At 46.2% G+C, this 21,876-nt stretch overlaps 1 protein-coding gene and 1 long non-coding RNA gene across 12 annotated transcripts in view; one reads left to right on the plus strand and one right to left on the minus strand.

Annotated features, from left to right (window-relative positions):
* The window catches only part of LOC119177026 (TOX high mobility group box family member 3), a 564,847-nt gene that overhangs the window by 374,940 nt on the left and 168,031 nt on the right, over positions 1–21,876 (plus strand). For 4 of the 11 annotated variants that reach the window (XR_012887049.1, XM_075877985.1, XM_075877986.1 and 1 more), the window contains exon 1: positions 12,091–12,369. The exons of 4 other annotated variants lie outside the window; for them this stretch is intronic. Coding sequence is in view for 6 of the 7 variants with exons in the window: in XM_075877985.1 (XP_075734100.1) it covers positions 12,106–12,369 (264 nt within the window). In the remaining variant the exon portion in view is untranslated. Of the gene's footprint in view, positions 1–9,081; positions 9,127–12,090; positions 12,370–21,876 lie in introns of those variants that run through there. 3 more of the 11 variants (XM_075877997.1, XM_075877987.1, XM_075877990.1) reach the window with 1 other exon arrangement.
* LOC142775824 (uncharacterized) overlaps positions 1–21,876 on the minus strand; it is a 272,279-nt gene that overhangs the window by 215,708 nt on the left and 34,695 nt on the right. The window lies entirely within an intron of this gene.

Consider the following 21,876-nt stretch of genomic DNA (forward strand, 5'->3'; position numbering starts at 1 on the left):
GTACTTTCTAGATATTCATTTTTCTAAAATATTCGATGTTCATATAAGTGAGAGTGTACCTGAATTTTGTGATATCAGTTCATTTTCACATTACTGATTTCCTTATAGCTCAGTGTATATAGGCTAGCACAACAAATTTTCTATTGCGTGTGGCCTTCTTTTTTTTTCCTCGTTTTCGTAATTGTCATCGTTCCGTTTTTTTCTTCTTTTTTTACATCGTGCTGCACTTGTTTCTAGCACTTTATTAGCGTTCATATACATCCACCTGAGTACTGTATTATTATTATTTGCGGCCCCGCCGCGGTGGTCTAGTGGCTAAGGTACTCGGCTGCTGACCCGCAAGTCGCGGGATCGAATCCCGGCTGCGGTGGCTGCATTCGCAATGCAGGCGGAAATGTTGTAGGCCCGTGTATTCAGGTTTGGATGCACGTTAAAGAACTCCAGGCGGTCGAAATTTCCGGGACCCTCCATACGGCACCTCTCATAATCATATAGTCGTTTTGGGACGTTAAACCCGACATATCAATCATCAATTATTATTATTTGCGTCAGCAAGGGAAATGGAATGACCAGAAGCGTGCTCCTTTTAACCTCTATTCATGCTGGTTAGTGCTGCCTCTGTGCTTGCCTCTTGAGTATGTGGTCTGCCGTCAGCATAGCATGTGAGCTCGAGTGGTGGTCCATTGTGCTTCGTTCGCTCGTTTCCTCCATCGTTGCTATATACGCACGGCGACTTGATCGCAGCTACGTGGGCGTGATAAGGAGGCCCTGCTCTCGACCATTGCCTCTCACAGCCTCAAAAAGCTTTAGTATATCAATTGAACAAATAGATTTGATTGATATGTGAGGTTTAACGTCCCAAAAAACATATCATTATGATAGACGTCGTAGTGGAGGGCTCCGGAAATTTCGACCCCCTGGGGTTCTTGAACGTGCACCCAAATCTAAGCACACGGGCCTACAACATTTCCGCCTCCTTCGGAAATGCAGCCGACGCAGCCGGGATTTGATCCCGCGACCTGCGGGTCAGCAGCCGAGTGCCTTAGCCACTAGACCACCGTGGTGGGGGTTGAAAGAAGTTTTAGGAGGTCGACCGGCCATGCTTTGTTCGATCTTACGTGGAGATATGAGATATCACACTCGCATATTAGGGGAGCTATGGAATGGGTTCAGGTCAGAGATGTTTATAGGAGATCTTTGTAGTCACTCAGTGCATGAATATTACAGCCCCTCAATATATACCTTTTGACGACATTTTTAAATATTAAGGCAACCTATGACAACTAGGATCGGGAAGTGCTATGGGGAAATTCGTAATCACGAGCGCTGCATGGACGACGGTTTCGCGTAACTGCTGAAAGACATATATAGCAATAGCCTTGTAAAAATATTTGGGAGAACCAGTAATGCAGGGCATTATTGGAAGTTTATCGAATACTGAAAAAGGACGTCCTCATATCTCCACAGTTGTTCGCGCTTTGTGTTAAGGGTACCGAACGATGGCTGGAGAGCATAGGCCTATAGGGTTCAATTTCTCTTGCGTATACGTAATGGGTGAATGTTGAAACAAAGTGTTGACTGATAAATGCGGATTGCATAATTTTACTTGCGGACAATGTAAGATGTCTACAGGAATCTGTAAAACGCGTGTGGCAATGAGGCGACGTATCTGGGCCTCAGTTTTTTGCGTACAGTCCTCAGCGAGATTAACACGGATGCTCCACAGCGTGTCCTGAAATAGTTTGACGCTAACGCCGCGTAGCTTTGTGTTCTGTTGCCGATATATTACCCATGCATGCCGACGTACTGACCGAGCGTGCCGAGATATTATGTTATATTTCACGGCTGGGCATCAGTCAAACCAGTCCTCGTCATGTTGAGCTCGCTGCAGACCACTGCACATTAAACGGGACCCATGATTTTTTATTGCAGAAGTGAAGTGATTGGCGTTGGATATAAATCCAACAGCAAGCCATTCCCAATGTAAATCGTTATTAATAGCCCGTTGTGTATGCCAACGAAACAAATGGCTGCGCGAATTTTCGCCAAAATAGCGTGAACATATAAAGGGTGACAGGCACGAATAATAAACCGAAGGAGCTTGGTGTGGCTGAACTGGTGTAGCATGCTGGAAGGAAACGCTGCGCAAAAAAACACGAAATCTAGAATGAACACTATAACAAACTATAGCGCAAACTATCAATTGCAATACATTTGAGGGAACAGGAATGCTTGTAAATGTAGAAACAAACAACACTATCTTTCATGCTCAGGATTTATCGCGACAATAAACAACAACCCGGGCGGGTATTTGGCAGAGCACGGTAAGTGCCGCAACTGCTGTCCAACTCTCAGACAAAATTCTTGGCGAGATCCGGTGATAGATTAGAGAGGGATGTGGGCGAAGCATTTTACATTGTGCGTGAAGGAGACACTTGCATTAGTTGTGCGTCAGTAGCACTCTAGCGAAGTAAAGAAAAAAAGAGGTTGCCTTCATATCGTGATAAATCCTTAGCACGTGATGACGGTGTTGTTTGTTTTTACATGTATAAGCATTTGTGTTTTCTCAAATAAACCGCACTTGAAAGTTCTCGCTCGTTTATTGTATGTGTTCCTTCTAGTCCTCGTGTGTTTTGCGGAGCATTTTATGTTCCCGTAGCCCCGCCGCGGTGGTCTAGTGGCTAAGGTACTCGGCTGCTGACCCGCAGGTCGCGGGTTCGATTCCCGGCTGCGGCGGCTGCATTTCCGATGGAGGCGGAAATGTTGTAGGCCCGTGTGCTCAGATTTGGGTGCACGTTAAAGAACCCCAGGTGGTCGAAATTTCCGGAGCCCTCCACTACGGCGTCTCTCATAATCATATGGTGGTTTTGGGACGTTAAACCCCACAAATGAATCAATCAATTTTATGTTCCCGTAGTAATAATAATGACAGAGGGAGAAAGGGAGGTTTTTTTTGGGGGGGGGATTAATTAACCATGTTGCAACTGATTAACTACTGTATATTGGAGGTGGGGAAGTGGCAAGGAACGAGTATGGAAATAAATAATGAAACACAGCTCTCCGGTATTTCGATAAATATGCGTTGTGCGTCAATTTGGTAGACGAGCCATGGTACTATAGCGCTAACGTTCGCGAATGCAGTTCGGTACTTGAAAGAAAAGGTTCCGTTGGTATTGGAAACTAGCCAAAGATCAGCAGGCATACAGGAAGTTCACGAGACAGCCACAAATGTGGCTTTAGAAAAAAATTCGGATCAGCCAATCGTTTGAAGTGAGGGAACCGCTGAACAATGTTAAGGAAGATTGATTTGATTGATATATGTCGGGTCTAACGTCACCAAACCACCATGTGATTGATTATGAGAGACGCCGTACTGGAGGGCTCCGGAAATTTTGACCGCCTGGGGATCTTTAACGTGCCCCCAAATCTGAGCACACAGGCTTCGGCACATTTTCGGCTCTATCGAAAATGCAGCAGTCACAGCCGCAATTTGATCCCACGACCTGCGGGTCATCAGCCGAGTACCTTAGCCACTACACCACCGTGGTGGGTCGTTAAGGAATACTCGATACTATGGATGAATAGAAGTCAGTGACTCTAGAGTGCACGAATGAGTGTACCTAAAAAACGCGGACAAGAAACTCATGTAGGCGTAAAAACGTCAAAGAAGTAGCCAGCCAAGTATAGAGTAATTCAAGGTCTTTATGAACCGTGATGTTTCCAAAAGAAAAAAAAGGAAAAAGGACAGATGGCGAGTTGGATGCAAAATATTAGTTTAAAAAATGTGGAGATTTACAAAATTGGCTAGAAAGAAATTAAGAGGGAATGTTTATAACACTAAGGGCTGCACTACTTGAATCCCCAGGTGCAGGTGACTCACATGTCTCTCCTGCAACAAAAGTCCGGGAACAGCATAGCGCAATGTAATGGAATGTCAGAATAATCAGCCAGTACGTTACTTAAACAAACAAACAAACAAACAAAACGAGATTGCTGCCTGCGTTACCAGCTCGCTGTTTCAAAAGTCATATCAGCAATCATCATCGTCGTTGTCATCATACGGCTGTTGTCTGTGTATATGTATACTATGTTTTGCATCGTACGAGAAAAAAATTTCCCCTTATCGTTCGTTTTTGTAGCATTTCACCGCTCGCTCTATCAATATTCATGTTGTGAACAATGGCACGCTTGGGTCATCCACGTCTACTAAACGAAAAGAAGTAATGGCACGAATTTAATCGTGGTGACGTCCACCCGCGGGTCGAGAGCCTGCAGGTATACTGTAGATCTCGTATATTACATTGTATGGGCGTCAGAGTCTTGAGTTTTGCAGACACGTAGCGCCACCTATCGACGCAATTTTGGGTAGTGTAAAGCCAGATCTCGCGCACAGCCCGCGGCGCAACCAGGTGCAACTGACGTCGGCAAAATAACGAAAGAGCTAAATATTATGTGTGTTTGCGAATTGAACACTCGGAAAAAGAGCTACGAATTTCTCTGCTAGTCGGACGCGTCACCGAACCGCCATTGCCTGCTTCGTGCAGAAATCGGTAAAACTGAAACGACGGAAGTCCGTTATGTCCGTGGCGATTCACAACGCAACAGTAGCGTCGACTGAGGTCTTTCTTCGTAGAGCGCGTGCAGATGTTGCGTCTGCTATTGTTTTCGTCGTCGTTCTGGAGAGTGAACCATGTCCATGTACTCGCGTTCTCCGCCGCCGGTCGCATCATGAGAAAGTGTGATAATGTAGACCTCCTGTTATTGTTTTGAGTAGCCTTGATGGAGAACCGTAGTAACTTTGATTATAAGCTCAATAAAGCATCTGACCGCGGTGCGCGCCGTGCAACAGTCGACTGGTGACGCGCGCTATAAACATCGCGCACTCCGCGACCATCAACAATCTGAGGTGGTTCCCACCACACAGCCTAGCACGTAGGCTGTTAAGGTTCTAAATTTCGGCTTTAACCAGCGAATGTGAACACGTACGTTATATGGGTAAATCGCAAGATGTTTGTTGGGACCACAAGCAGGTATTTGTTACCGTTGGTGTCCGTGATTGCCGGAGCTGTCTCGGAGGTGGTTTTGCCTTTCGTTGTACACCGAGAAAGTGGACACGCATGTATCCCCATTTGCAGTATATAGAAATGGAAGACAACCGTCAACAGAACATTCTAGGATGCGTTATAAAACAACAAAAATGCAACTGCAAATGTGAAAATCACCGGGGCTAGTCGTGCCGGATAAAGCGAGCTTCTTACCACGGTCGTGAGATACATAGCTCGTGTATGCACTTCATTTCTTTGGGAACATGTGTATGCCCAAAGTATAACGCATTTAGGCGTTATAGAACGCACGTCGAAATGCTTGCCTCTAACTCGATGTCATGTGCGATGCTCGCTTGCACTTAAATGGCGACTTGCAGCACGCTCTAATAACCGAAGCATCTTTTGCATTGTACCGCGGTTTGCTTTCATGAGCTTAATGCCTACTTTTCTGAAGCGAGGTTTGATTGACGGAAGAAGCCTGCCAGGTCCTTGATTTTCAGGAAACCGTGCCTCAACACTGACGAAAAAGAATGACCTATGCACGTTCGCTTGCGGGCGGCTCTCTTTGCACTACCCAGTTATGACCATCGAGTGATGAGGGCGCTGGTGGCGGCGTTTTTCATGGTGGCGCCTGCGCAGAGTCTGACGCTTCGATTGTCAAAAAGTGCCCTCTTACGCGCACATTTCCTGTGTCGATTTTAGAACAAGTGTCGTTCGATGCTTGAGTTTCTGTTTAAGAACTGGGACGCTCACGTTGCCCGACGAAGCAATCATCCTTCATTCGTAAATGAAAAGTCATTGGTCAATGTACCATCTTTAAAGACGAAAAAAAAACCGGTCTGAAGTAATTCCTCGAATGACAGCAGCTAGAGATATATGGGCGTATATATGTAACTTATATAGACAGGTTTGCGTTTTTTATTTTGCGGTCAATGCTTATCACGTCCTCGTTATTGTGGCTGCGTTTCTGTGGGCCGCTTTGATCTCTTTTAAGCTTACAATGCTGGCATTGACTTTTCGCGGCTGGTGGTCCGGGAGACCGTTTTCCGCACGCTGTCAAATACGTGGCCGGAGGAACACACAAAGAACCACATTGCAGGTTTTTGTTGCACTGGACGGGGCATTCAGCTTCGACTTACTACATCCGTTTGTATACCTCGGGTCTTTTTTTATCTTTCATCCAACGTCCGCGGCACCGCGTTAAAAAAAGAGGAGGTTGCACTCGCTTCACTTTTTTCTCTCTCTTTTGTTGTTGTTTCCTCACTTCCTGTGGAAAAAAAAATGCTACGGACGGGTTTTTGAGCGCGGTTACATTTACCTAGCATTTTTTTCTTTGTTATTCGTTGTAGTCCACTGTCGATCGTGCTCCCCCGCGAAGTGAGGATTGTAACTTAATGTTCTCGTCTTTAGTCATGATTTTTCATTGCCCATTTCCGGCGCGGGGGGGGGGGGGGGGCGGGGGAGAAAGAAAGTCGTGAGCGTCGTCTCAGGGGCGGAGGGAGAGCAGCGATTATAGCTCCGCGTCAGTCCTCTGCGAGGAATTCCTGAAGCTTCTGCGATGCACGTGGTATAGTGTCGCTGTTCCCCGTGCTTGATCGCTATAGTTTTGGCGCTGCGACTTCCACTTTTGCTGCATCTGCTCTAGCAAATGGTTACTTGTCACTTCGCGGTTGATTCCCGCTGCGGTGGTCATGGGCATAGAGTTTCCTAATATACACTATAGGGAACTCTGGCGCTACTGTCTATGAGAGCTGCAACGCACGGCGCTTCATCGAGCTTGGAAATGATGGGTAGTACACACTTTTGTCTAACATTCGTACTTCTGACCTGCTTTTAGCTCCGTGTGTGTTCGTGTGGCTTGGAGCTGTTTTCTTTCGAAACAAATATTAGCAAATGTTCAGCGGTTGCGCTTCACCATCTTATTCGTTTAGACTTCCCTTTCCGAATTGGGTCGCGAATTTCAAAAGGGTCGAATCTTTCTTTCAAAACAAAACCGAAACACAGTAATAAACGAGGCCGCAAGTACGATTCACCGCCCGCAAGTATGAAGACTGGGCAATTGTGTCTACTACCCATCGTTCCCGTGGTCGCTGAATGATCGCAGCACCAGAGTCCACTCTAGTTAAACTAATTTTAGAAAACTCTATGGTCTTGAGAGTTACGGTGTTCGATGGCTGACCCGAAAAGGTCGCGACGTCGAATTCCGGCCGAGGTGGCCGCGCGTTTCGATGGAGGCGAAATGGCCCGTCTGCTTAGATTTGGGTGCGCGTTGAAAAGCGCCGCGTGGTCGAAATTTACGATAAACTGCACTACGGCGTCCTTCACAAGCATATCGCGCTTTAGGGACGTGAAATCCCAACAATGGCACTTTCGATTTCCTGTTGCACTGAGCGACGCCAAATTGCTGTTGGCTTCTGGAATCTATGTGATTTGTCGTTGTGTACTGATGACATAGTTGCACTAGAAAGTTGCTGTGGCTGAATATACAGGACTCGAGGGGCAATGCGCTATACGAGGTTTGTACTGGTATACTGCTTGCCGAAGGCAAAGCACGCGAAGGTTATAGAGGCAACTAGCTTTGGATGGGTAAACGTTTGTAACAATCATTAACTGCTCCGTTATTATACTGATCGCGAGCCTTTAGTTAGCTTGTGAGGCAGAATGCGATTTCTCGACAAAGCTACGCCGTGTACTCCTACCTTATCTCCACCATCCAGGCTGTGGACAAACGATAGATACTCTATAATGTCATTACCTTTAAAATGCAACGTTGTCTCTGCTGATAGTTATAGCGCGAGAACAGAACGACGACAAAGAGACAAGAAGGACACGAGCGCTCATGTCCTTGTCTCATTGTCGTCATTCTGTTCTCGCGCTATAACTATCATCATGGCATACCAAGTAGCCCAAACTGCCACACATTGCCACACATTTTTAAGTTGTTTCGCGCCAACATCTTTCCATATATCATATCAATAAAAAAAGTTGTTTCTGTATTAACATCAACCCTGCTTTCTGTACGTAAGAGCCAACAAACGGCGAATCTGTATGATTGATCTAATAGTCTCCTCTGTGGAAGTGCTTAGCGATGCAGTACGAACATATTCACATAGCCTTCCTTTAATCGCTGAACTTGAATAATTAAAGCGCACGTCCTTGTACAGCGGCTGTTCTCCCTCCGAAGAGGCTGCTTGTCAAGGCCTCCAATGGCCTTGCTCACGTGCTGCGACGCGCATTTTTACGCCCTTGGAAGATGGCGAAGTCTCAAACTGGGTGCGAAAAAAATAATAAAAGGTCTATTGGTTGCACGCTCAGGGACGCTGGCTAATGAACGCCGCCTAAATGTTGCTGTAATTTTGCTGCAGGTGGTAGAAGTGCGCGGGCAACCCACCCAGTATGTATGTCGCCATAGTGACCCACCCGTGTGTGCGTTCCAAAGGGCTGGCTAATCGGACTTTGTAGGCTCACACACACTTTAACGTTATGATATTGTTGAGTGAGAAACAAACAAGAAATAATCGTGGGAAAGGGGCCTCGATTGTCAACACATATTGTACGCAACAGCAGTTCGCAAAGTACGAAGGCCGCCAGTAGCGATCAACGAAAGGGCAGATAAGATAGCAATGGCGTCGGCGAATATTTCACGACGAGTTGTCTCAGTGTCTCAGGTGGGACCTGTTAATTCCGATGGAGGCGGAAATGTTGTGGGCCCGTGTACTCAGATTTGGGTGCACGTTAAAGAACCCCAGGTGGTCGAAATTTCCGGAGCCCTCCACTACAGCGTCTCTCATAATCATATGGTGGTTTTGGGACGTTAAACCCCACAAATCAATCAATCAGCAGGACCTGTTAATGTTGTCCTATAGGACGGTTGCCCTTACAGTTGCCCTTCAGCTATAGCCTATAGGCTATAGCTGAAGGGCAACCGTAAGAAGTATATATGGAGAGGCATTAGGCGTTGAGGCGTTAGTAATGCACCACCTAAGCCTCGCGGACAGTAAAAATATCTTGCGTTATCTTTTTTTTTTCTATGCAGGTAGGTAACGACTGCTGGCCTGCCGCTCCCTACGGAATAACAGAGGTATGAATTCCTTTTAAACCAACTTCTAGTCCGTGAGAAGATGGGGCTATATCTACAACCACGACCACAGGAGGCATGGCAAAGACGAGACGCTGAATTTGTGGGAAACTTGTGACAGCGACGACCAAATGTAGCGCACGTGGTCCATCTGACCAGCGAGTGGAAGCGGCTTGACAGAAGAAATGGCTCTTGTTTGGTTATCGCGCTAGTTTTTCGCGCGTGTATGACTATACTTCTAATGCAAGTAGTGTACTACGTAATATAAGTATAGCTGTCTTTTGCAGCAACGACTGCTGTAGCCGTTTACTCGTGCTGGAAAGTATACTGTAGTCTGAGTATCATAATCACCATCATCGTCATCATCATCATCAGCCTATCTATGCCCCACTGCACGGCAAAGGCCTCTTCCATGATCCACCAATGAACCCGGTTTGTGCTTTCTGCTGCTACGTTATACCTGTGAATCTTTTAATCTCATCCGCCCACCTAATTTTCTGTATCACCTTCATGCATTTGCCTTCTCTGGGAATCCAGTCAGTTACCCTTAATAACCTGCGGTTCTCCTGCCTACGTGCTACGTGCCCGGCCCATGTCTATTTCTTCTTCTTGATTTCAACTATGACATCCTTAGCGCCGGTTTATTCCCTGACTCACTCTGCTCTCTTCCTGTCTCTTAATCTTACACCTATCGTTGTTCTTACCATCGCTCGCTGCGTCGTCCTCAATTCAAGCTGAACACCTTTGTAAGCCTCCAGGTTTCTGCTCCGTATACGTAACTACCGGCAAGATGTAGCTGTTGTATAGCTTCATTTTGAGGGTTAGTGGCAGACTACCATTAACGATTTGATAATGCTTGCCGAATGTGATCCACGCCATCTTTATTCTTCTAGTTATTTCGCTGTCGCGGCTCGGCTCCGCGGTTACTCCATGTCCTAAGTATACATATTCTTTTAAAATTTCCAGCGTCTCTCCACCTATCGCTAAGTGCTGTTTTCTGCCGAGACTGTTGCACATTATTTTAGTTTTGTGCATATTAATTTCCAGACCTACACTTCTGCTTTCCGTGTCTAGTTCAATAATCATAAGTTGTAATTCGTCCCCTGGGTTACTCATCAAGGCAACGTCACCATCGAATTGCAGGTTACTAAGATACTCTCCATTCCATAACTTATCCCAACTTTTCCCAATCTATAGAGCCCGCGATAGCCAGCTGCTTCTCTTAACGTTTTCTACGCTTCGTGCGCTATAGATATACATCGACCTTATCGGCAGTATATGCATGCGAAATTACGAATACTGGTGGCTGTGACACTATGAAAGATTCGCACTGAGTCATGATTTTCTCGGTGGTTATAGTATATTATCACGTTCAGAACACACGCCGAATGGCGTCACCGATTGCTCAACGTCAAGTTTTTCGCACAGGGCTTCGCATCAACGAGAAGAAACCATGGAAATAGTGTACGTTTTATATCACTACAATTTTGTCAATGATACAGCTTCAATATTTGAGATTATCCACATCTTCACGAATTCAGGGAGACATGATGACTTTCAGTGGTTTCCCAGCCAGTTATGGACGGACAACGGGCCGACAAAGCCGATCAGACCACGGAGACGACATGCAAGACGAAATCTCAGGGTGAAGAGAGGACATGTGCACAGCTAGACAACTCTGCTTGCTTTTATACGCGACTTTGCAATGTATGAGAAGAACATGCCAAGCTGTCAACACAGCTGAGATCCCTGTTTGGATTCTCCCCTCTCTGAACCCTCAATGTGGACGCTATAGTATTCCGAAGGGAAACTACCCTATTTTATCGGTTTTAGTGAGGAAGCGTCTTTACGGTATTTTTTGCTTTTCGTATCGGAACGCGATGATAATGGTTGTCATTAAGAGACTATAGTGCACTTGTCTCTGTGCGCCTGTGACAGCGTCCAGAGACAGACGCTTGCAACGTAACTTGTGGGCCCTTTCGGTACTTATGCATACTTCCCCTTATTCTGTCCACGTTTTAGTCCATTTTGTCTTCAGCCTCGAGGAGTTTTATGTTCTTTCTCCAAGAAGAAGAAATCGAGTCAAGTTGCACTGAACGACGCGTACAAAAAAAAAAAAAGATGTGGTACGTACAGGCCACACGATGAGCTCGTTGAGCCACCGGTCTGATTTGTGTTGGTCCCTGAAACCAAGAATGACGTTATCCGACTTGTAATACAGGCGTGTCTGCGTGTATACGTATTTTGCGCTTTGTGTTGATTATTATATAGGGCGTCTCACGGATGTCATATTGTGGTTTATTTCAATGCCTGTCCTTCTTCTATAGTCCTTCTTTCTCATTGAAACATAATCGCGATGGTATAATATATACACTGCAGCTCTTGAGAAGGCATTTGTTGACTTTTCTTGCTGTGAAGAGGAAGCTATCAGAACGAAATGCGATGTACTTGAGGAGAGACGCATTTATCAGCGAATCAATTCGGAGTGCTGGCCGATGTGATACGGTCGCGCTTTTGGGGTGCCTTAGAGTAGTGAAATGAATTCCATACCTGTACTTATTTGGAACCAGAGTGTATACCGAGTTCTTATACCACGTGTATTGCCGCGAAGTTTTTTTTACTTGGCTTGCTTCCACGTACCATCGTGATCAGTGGGACTTCGAACACGTGAGCGCGTGGCAAATGGCTTTAAAACCGAGATAATGCGATACGTGGATGGCGCTGCCGAAACGGTAGAGGGAGAGGAGGGTGCTCTTCCACTTACTGTTCGCACTCCCGCATGATTGTTGCTGTGAAACGGAAGCTGATCGCGTGCCATCGGCCGCTAGCAATGATAACACTAAAAAAAAAAGCCTCGAAAACAAAAGTGAGAGATGTGCATCAAAATGTTTAGCGAAGCATGCCCCGTGCATCACGGCAGGATACGTCACAGCCGATATCTTTGTAGCTGCACAGCCTGATTGGTTGTGGCTGTGCGCGTTGATGCCAGGTCATGTCACCACTAGCAGCTACAGATATGCTATAAGCTGCATTTTGCAGCAACAATATCGAGGCGGGAGTATCAAGAGCAAGGGGAAGTGCGCCACCCTTTCCACTTTGATTCTGAGAGCGGCCGCTGCGAATCAGCAGATTCGAGGCTATTCGCCACGCGCTCGTGTGTGCAGGCTCATATTGCTCACGATAGTACGTGCCCCATGGTTATCCCGCGCTGTGTATGCCAAGCAACTTGCGATCCACTGTAGTAAGGTAAGGCTCATCTTCAAACAATATAGAACGAGGTTAGTTGCTCTCTGCTGTTAATGAGGGGACACCAGGGTGAAAGACAAAATCAGTTTAGATTATATTTAGATAACACTATCGCTGTTCATTGTGGTATTGTAGTCACGTGGTTAGAATAGACATTGGTCATGTTTTCATTTTTTTTCTTTAGTTTCACGCGAAGGCCCGACTTCTCTACGCCAGTGTGACGTCACGTATTCCAAGCATGCTTCTGAGTATTCCGGCCAGATGACTCAGCGGAATTTCCTGCAGCTTACCCCGTCGAGTGTCTTGTTCCCATAGAACATAATGTGATGCATAAGGTAGACACGACACTCGCAACTAAAGTTGCCTGTACAGCGTGTCATATATGGTATACGGGGCGTAAGAAATGCCGTAAAATTGTGTATGACGTCACCGCGGGCTGGTGTGGGCACGGGCGCCGTCGTCTTGCGTGTTTTCCTTGCGCACTTTTTTCCGATTCGCCAAATGCCTTCTCGTGGCATCTGCGGTGTTTTCTACCATGATGAAAAGATCACTGGTTAATGCTAGTGAAATTTTATTCTTTTTGCATTGTCTCTTTTTAAGCAGGGCCTGCTCGCGGAACGCGCGTAAGAGACCGAGAAAGCACACTTCAGCTTTGTGCCCCGCGGCCATGTTCGGTGCAGCAATAGAGTGCAGCGCTACGTTAACTGTCGTGGCGTAGGCCCGCGCGCTGCGCCGCCACCTCTCCGTCCGCCAGCAGCGATCGGAGCGAAAACACAACTTGAAATGACTTGACCCAATTCAGGCCTCCTCCCGGTTGCTAGGCGACGGCGGGAACATAATTCACTCTCTTGCATGCCAGAGTCGCCGAGGAAAGATTCCCGGCCAAAGTAGGGCATGGCGACGATATTCGGCGTCCTTTAAAAGGCAAATACACGCGGGCCGGACAGGAGCACGTCTCCTGTATACGGTCGCTGCGTGTTTTCTCTTCGTCTTTGTTTGCTCTGCCAACTGCGATCCCATGTCAACGCGACGAGCCGGACACGCGGAAAAACAAATGCCCCAACCGATGCCCATAAGACTTTTTCTGCGCTTGTGCACGTTTGCCTGCCGAGTATGTTCTTTCGCTTACGTCTTCCGTCTTTGTTACGAGCGCCAGTGGGGATGCTGCTCGAATATTCGCCGAGCGCCCTGCGACGCTGCCTCCAAATCACCCTGCGCTTCGCTTTCTTTCTCATTATTATTCTTCGCTTTGTCTCTTTGCTTCTTGCCGGAAATGGGATACTCCGATACCTTCTGATTCGTTTAGCATAAACATGCACCGTATGTACGAGAATATAAATCTGGTGTCTTCAGAAGAAGCTTTTACTTTCAGGCTGTACTAGTTCGTTGCTGTGAGCCACTTCTAAGCAATATATGCGTCCCACAAATATTTTAAATAATAACTTGAAATTTGTTCGGAGGGTTCCTTAATATATATATATCTTGCGACGGAATAGCAATTTCTGAGAAGTGTCAAATAAGGTGTCGCGTCCTCCGTTCTTAAAGTTGTAGCGTTTCCTTCGTCGTCTTTGCATAGCTGATAGTTTATAGACCAATGTAATTGCTAGCTTAACGTTTACGCCAACAGGGTATTCGGCACACTGGTGCCGCGTTTTAATGTGTATACCGGCCGCGTTGTCTCCATTTGCTTCAACTTCACGGATGCTTTTGGCAGACACCTCTGTCGCAAATATTGGAACGGATATTGCGACGTTGAAGTTCACTTCCTTGTGTTAGCAAAGAACAAAATGAAAGAAAATTGCTGCTTTTCGCTTACCCCGGCGTTTGTTGTGCGTATTGCTGCACATCCAATATGAACTTCTTTTACCGCCTCTTTGTGAGCTTATCGTTTTTTTTATATATATATACAAACACGCAGCAAGTACTAACCGCGAATTTTATGAAACAGTTCTCGATCTGAAGACAAAGAAGTGCAAGCTTCGGAGCAATGATTACACCTCAGATATTCAACAAATTCTATTATTTCTCTCCTCCCCTCCTTTTTTTTTCCGCCCCGCCGCGGTGGTCTAGTGGCTAAGGTACTCGGCTGCTGACCCGCAGGTCGCGGGTTCGAATCCCGGCTGCGGCGGCTGCATTTCCGATGGAGGCGGAAATGTTGTAGGCCCCTGTGCTCAGATTTGGGTGGGCGTTAAAGAACCCCAGGTGGTCGAAATTTCCGGAGTCCTCCACTACGGCGTCTCTCATAATCATATAGTGGTTTTGGGACGTTAAACCTCACATATCAATCAATCATCCTTTTTTTTCTTTTCTTTTACATTGTGCCAAATAAATTTCACAGTCAAAACACAGTAATCATATTCCCCTAGTCTAGAAAACCGAAAGGTATTGACTTGCATTAACCACCGGCTTCTTGGCGAATCCGCCTTAGTGGGTGAGAGCCACAAAATAAAGGAACAAGCAAGCAAGCTATACGGTGCACATATATGTGCCCCTGTATCTAGGATAGCAAAGTGCCTCCTACCTCGACAATCCGCGATATACCCATGGCACTCGCAGCGCGGCTGACAAATGGTGGGTACGAAAGCTGTTTTCGTGCAAAAGACGTCCTGCATGCGCATATTTTGCAAAATCTTTTCATGGGTCTTTTTTTATGAATGCGTCGCCTTGTGCGTTGTATACCTATTTCACGTTTATTTTACGTTTCGTTTAGTTATCGCGTCTCTTGCACGTCACGCATTGTGCTCACGCTTATTATATAGTTTCTGAATATCAGTTTTGAAACGTGAGCAAATCTCCCCCCCCCCTCATTTTCTGCGTATACGGCAAGGCATTCCCTGCGCCACTAATGAAAACGGTGCGATAGTGTATATATATATATATATATATATATATATATATATATATATATATATATATATATATATATATATATATATATATATATATATATATATATATATATATATATATACTTCTATTGGGATTGAGAAGCGGTGACGGGTACGTTGCCGCTGCGCGAGTTTCAGACTGACAGCTCCTCGATCAAAGCGCCTGTTTCCTAAAGTGTCGCGCCCCATTGACCGAGAGAAAGAATATGGACAGCAGAGAGTTAGATCGCGTGGTATCGTTAGCGCTGATAGGCAGCCGTGTGCACGAGGATCCTGTATTCTTTAACGGTGATGCTGTGCGCGTTCCGTGAATGGAGCTGTGTTTTGTGTATACCCTAAACCACCCGTGTAGAGGCCGAAAATTGAGTTGTGGTGTTGCATCTGTGCACGTGTCTACAATGAACACGTAGCCGGGAGAATTAAAAAAAAAACGGTGCCGTAATAGCGGAGTTACACGTGTTTGATGATTCCAAAGACACCTTCGCTAGTTTCGCTCTGTCCTTCGCTATGCTCCATGCTTAGGACTGTGCAGCGCTCACAAACAGGACAAAGGACAGAAGTGCACATGACAAGCGCTGTGTCGTCTGCACTTCAGTGACAGGTATCGGGTATGACCAGCAGACGAAAATGTTGACAGTACGGCGACCGCTGAGGTTCTGTGAATTGCAAGGCATGAAAGAAGGGGTCGTTTTTTTTTTCGATATTGTGCGATGTCCACTGCTGGTATATAGCGCAGCCGCGTTTTGTTGATCGTGACGGCGTTTTAAACTTGATGCGCGTTCACTTGGAATGTCAAAACTATTATAGAACGTACCTGATCAAGGGGCACATTACAAGGCTATCGTTGCAGACATCAAATGGCTGAAAGAGCATTACGGTGAGAATAAATTATAGTATAAAATAAAAAAAAGAAGAGAGGTCACACGTCAGTACAAAGCCATCACGAAACCAATTCATTCCGCATAGGAGGAGGCGACACACATGACCTCATGGTGTTCTTAAACTTTGCCTAGTGGCCTCTTCTAACCATGGGAATACTTAACTTTTCCCTTGCATGAAAACGTATTGTAAAAAAAAATGTAGGAATTGTTTTTTTTAGATGATGAAGCGCTCCTTGCTGAAGTGCAACTGTGCATCAGCGGCCCTATACGTTGCGCAATGATTTCTCGATAGCACCCTTCAAGGAAAGCAGGTGTTTAGTTTGGGCAATGAAATAGGCCTCGATAGCGCAAGGGAAGCCTTCCGCTGCATGTTGAACGTCGATGTCGCAAAAACGTCCATTTATTTATTTATTTATTTATTTATTTATTTATTTATTTATTTATTTATTTATTTATTTATTTATTTATTTATTGAGAGTTTAGTTTCGTGGGGGTGAGCATTGAAAGCACATACCTGCTGCTGCGATACGAATCGCGCCGTCTATCAATGAAAGCGACACTATCGCGACAACACGTGTGATGCTGGAAGAGAAGTGACAAGGAAAGGAACAATTATTGCCGACCAGCTCTGTCGTGACAATAGCGAAATTTTCAAAGTCTGCAGGGACGCACAACGCAATCTAAATAGTGTCCAGAATGTTGACTTTTCAAGCATTCACGAAGGCGTAAGTGTAGGCATCATTCAATCGCCAGGAAGACGCATCGTGGGAGCGTTTGATGCGCCTGCTTTCGCCTGCGTGATTCGAAAACGTCCGTGTGACCATGACCCGGTGCCACACTCTTATAAATGCTCGTTAATACTTTTTTTTCCCTAGAAGACGGCGTTCAGCCGACACTTGTTGCTTCGCCTTGTGGCGGCGCGGTCGAAGTGCGGGCGTTGTCGTGGGAAAGGGGCGAAAGAGGGGACTGTGGCCGGAGGCCACATCGGCTCCAGTGACCGAGCGAACTCGCCACTTTCTCGCCGCTGCTTCCGCCCGCGTTCCGGTTCAGGTAATGGGCCTGCCTGCCCGCCGAGGATTGTTTCAGCCGCACCGCACGCGGGGAAAGGTCGGCGGCGGCAACTGTTACGTGGCCAGGGCGTGCTTCTTCCTTCGGGTTACGCCGTCTATTTCAGGCCACGTCTCGCGGCACGCTGTCTACGCGCGTCGCTCCCCAGCCGTCGTTCCGACGACCTTCGCTTGGGGTCTGGCCACTCGGTGAGGTGTGAACTACCTGCGCGCTGTATATGCGTGCAGCTGCGTTGTCCGTCCGTGAACTTCGTGCCTGCAGTGTCCGGCCGGCTCCTGCGCGGTGTTGCCATTTGCGCGCTCTTTCGCTGTAGTAGAGCAAACTTGCGAGCCTTCATCTGACAACATTTTCGATACAGCGATGCGCTCACCTTCGAGCACTCCCCCATTATGTCCAAGAGGACGTGCGCTGTTTTCGTATTCGGGCGTGGCGATCGGCCGTCCTGGTCTAGTCTTCACGACCTTGACGTCTTCACGACCTTTTGGAACACGCTGCACTCGAATAGCACGTCTCTTTAAAGGCGATCCCTTTCAAATAGCTTTTTGCAACATTTTTTTTTCATTTTCGGTGACCTTTTCGGCTGGTTTCTCAAAAAATTTTATTTCATCCCCCCCCCCTTTTTTTTGTTGGTATGTCGACCTGATTTTTCCTCAGGCCGTAAATGTGTTGCACAAGAATTCAGCTGCACACACAGGCTGTTTATTATTATTATTATTATTATTATTATTATTATTATTATTATTATTATTATTATTATTATTATTATTATTATTGCTTCAAGCGATGCTTGTTATCAATTGCAGGTTTTAATGGTGGTGTTGTTGCACGCAAGAAAAAAAAGAAAGCTAGTGCCGGCTCTTGTGATAGAACCGCAGCCCCTCGGAGGTGCGCCAGTCTCATGCGCATTTGTATGCGCTGTTTTCGAATGTCTAATTATCGCGCGATCGTGCGTTTGTTTGTCACCAGTCGGTTCTTATATGGCAGTATGATGTTTGATCGAGTTCACTTCTCATTTTTCGTCACGTTTCTTTGTTGCCTGGATATGAATGAAGGACCTCACGTTCTGACGCCGGCGCCAGAACGTGCGTAATTAGGCACGATGTCAGCTGCGTAGGCGCGCCCACAAGCCACGCCAGTAACCAATCAGGGCCGTCTCCCTCTCGCCGGGAAAGAAAATACCTCATGAACGAAAGAAAAAAAAGAAAGAAAAAAGAAAGAAAAAAAGATGTATTTAAAAAATGGTATGGCCATCAGGAAGTTCTCGTGTTGACAGACAAACTGGACGTCGATGCGGAAATACATTGCCACTACAAAAGTTAAGTTTAATAATTAATGAAAAATTCAACCTATTTTCAACAGCACCGTCAGCGAAGTTGCTTATATATGGAAAAGTTGTAGAGCGTCACAGTATGTGGCATCCCCCCCCCCTCTCCTTTTTTTTTCCTGTGAAAGAAAAGTTGCCCAATTCGGGATATTCATCATCGAATTTCAACGACACTATATCAAAACCGAGCGTATCCAGCGCGGCAAAGGTCGCCACTTTGTGTCAGACCGGAACTTCCTGCGACTAAATGGCGAACTTTGAATGAAGGCGCGACGCGGCACTATCTTGTCGTGAAAAGCGGCAATGTCGACTCATCTCACTTGCGTCGGCGGATCGCCTTACCTTGCACCTGCGCTCTTTTTGCGACGCGGATGTGAAGAGAATGAAACATTCCTGACGCGACGAGAGTGTTGATAAGTTCTCAAGATATAGTCCGCAGCACTTAGCTAGGTGGCTTGGCACTCTTCCACCACCAGCGAAAACCCGCTGATGTCCACCTTCACTCTTGAGATAAATTCTTGATATTTCAGAATATGCAGCCCAGGTTAAGCGCAGTGTTCTCACATGACAGGCACCTGCTTGCTGAAGAATTCAAGGACGAAAAGACAGGTCAGAAATCTCATTTATTTAGGGTGCAGCAAATAATGTCTAGCACCTGCTCAGCTTCAGATGTTTTGCGCTCTCACGTTTTTTGACACTATGCTGGTTAAGGCTTCCGTAAAAGAAAAGTGGAAGCGTGTTGTGACATATAATGCCGTCACTTCAGCTGCAAGTTGCTCAGAATTTTCTGGGAATCCAGGTTCAATCTTCTTCTTTCGCTTAAAGCGACATAAAACATCAAGTACACTGTCAGAATGCAATTCTAGCCCTGCCGCGGTAATGTAGCGGCTAAGGCACTCGGCTGCTGACCCGCAGGTCGCGGGATCGAATCCCGGCTGGGGCGGCTGCATTTCCGATGGAGGCAGAACGTTTAGGCCCGTGGGCTCAGATTTGGGTGCACGTTAAAGAACCCCCGGTTTTGGAAATTTCCGGAGCCTTCCACTGCGGCGTACCTCATATACATATGGTGGCTTTGGGACGTTAAACCCCACATATCAATAAATCAAAACATGACAAAAAATAACGTGCAATATTTTCCAGTTCTCCGTAGAATTGGCAGAGGGGGTCATCTTGTCAGACCAGCCGTGTACAAGTAAAAAAAAGGGGGGGGGGGGACACAATATCGAAATCTGGGGAACATTACTTCTGACTGTCGGAACTGGCTTCACTACGACTTCCATGGATATTTTAGGTGATTATATTCCGTCCACGTGGTTATTGCTTCCATCCTATCTGTGTTAATACCTAATCTTCTATACCTGATCGTGATGAAGTATTGTACCACCGGGATAACCTGAATTGGGAGATCTAGCGATCATCGCGGGCTAAGGTGTCGGCCATTTCATTTAATGTTAACCTACAGTTACCTGGTACCCATAGTAATTTCAGGTATTTCAGCTGAGACGGAACTAAAGATGGTAACGCCGTGATGGCACGAGAGGCATGAAGGCCTTGTCTTAGTATGTCCCTTCTTCTTCGTCTGCGTCTCTGAGGGCGCTGTGAACTGTTACGATCTTTACCCACTATTCCATGTAAAAACCTTTTACACTTCGGTGCGCGTCGCCTCCGTTCAGGGGGCGCTCACATGAAGGCTCCCTGCATGAAAAGGAGCAGCAGCGCCGCTACCTACCCTAGCGGCCATCCAGAGCGTAAAGGGACGCTGCGAAACCGGGTGCGCCCCACCGCTCATGCCACTATACATCTCTTCTAGTTCACTATACTTTTAAGAAACAGATAAGCGCCACACATAGCACGCAAAAAAAAAAGGGGGGGGGGGGTCGCCTTGTATTTCGGAAGACTCTCCGTATTCTGTCGACTAGATTCGTCTGCAGGGTGTCTTCATTCAGTTTTCGGCACTTATGTCGAAGTGCCGGCAAGGACTATTCAAATATTTCACGAAAGCTCGGGAGAAAAGCGGTTCAGAAGCTATTGCCAGTGACATCAACAAGGGAAGTTATGGGAGCTGCGATTGAAGCGTGACTATGTGTGAAGGGAACAAACACCAATAGTAAAAAACCAAGTTCGATTCAAAGCCGAAGCAACCAATAGGTTTAGCAAATGGGATTTCGTTTCCCCCAACAACATTGTGTAGGTGTAATACAAAGAATTTATGACGGTCTTTATTATTACGAAAAATCTTTTTTCTAGCGCCCTCCCAACGCTATTATTACTCAGCGCAGCCTTTGCACTACATGGCAAGGCCCGCTCGTATAATTCGTCTGCGAAGCCACACCAGAACACCTACCAGTTTAGAGAACAGAAACTGTACCTTTGGGCTGTTGTATCAAAATAACATGCAAATACGTAGCGGCGGCGTACTGAACTGCAATACCGCGAGGCCAGATGGCGCGGGTAGTACTATTATCATCAATAAATGGACGCGTTTTTTTTTTTTTTTGCTGCAGGGGGGGGGGGGGGGGGGGTTCGCCGCTGCTTCGCGCTACTCGCTTCCTCAGGTATTTTTTTTTTTTCGTTGCTAAATCGCGCTTCGCTCCTGTAATTATCGCCAGGTGACCTAGTTGGCCTCGACTGACAAAAAACAACGTCAATCAAGTAAAGCTTGCATCGTTTATTGCGAGTGTCCAAGCCGGTACAACCAATGTATATGGTCGGGTCCGAACAAAACAAGTCACTCATACATATCGAAAGCTTTCAACCCATGTGTAAAGACTCTTGGAAAGCTAACAAGCATATAACTGAACATCGAGATCACTGAATGAGCGTCGCTCTCATTGTGTTGCGTCGTTCGAGTTTAATAGCGTGGCTTCAAGACAAGGGTCGAATTCGCCATTAGATGCGGCGCTTGCCCTATAGTGTTGATCTTCAAGTGAAGTGAATGCATGATGTGGAATCGGAAAGGAAACTTCCACATTGCCGGTAGATAGCTCGAAAATTGAGAGCAATGTAGTTTTGCTAAATTTGTTAACTAAGCAATTGCAGATGCGTACAGTTCTGATTCTTTCTCACTATGCAATGCTACATTGAGTACTTCACAATTGTGCAATGTCGCGTCGTGTCGACAGGGTAGGCACTAGTTTTGATTCTCAGCCGTGAGCCCATATCATAGGTAATATGTATTTAGGTGATGGGCCTAAAAAATATTTCAGGCTTGCTACATTTATTGTTAGAGTTAAGTTACACAGTTACTACAGCTAGAATTTCTCGTCGCAGGTAATGATCGGTCTGGTGAACATGTATGCTTAAGGAACAGTTCTGAGGTCTGTGCTTACAGATCGAAAAGGCCCGA

The sequence above is a fragment of the Rhipicephalus microplus genome, chromosome X (assembly GCF_043290135.1).
Source record: "Rhipicephalus microplus isolate Deutch F79 chromosome X, USDA_Rmic, whole genome shotgun sequence".
In the NCBI taxonomy this organism is placed as follows: domain Eukaryota; kingdom Metazoa; phylum Arthropoda; class Arachnida; order Ixodida; family Ixodidae; genus Rhipicephalus; species Rhipicephalus microplus.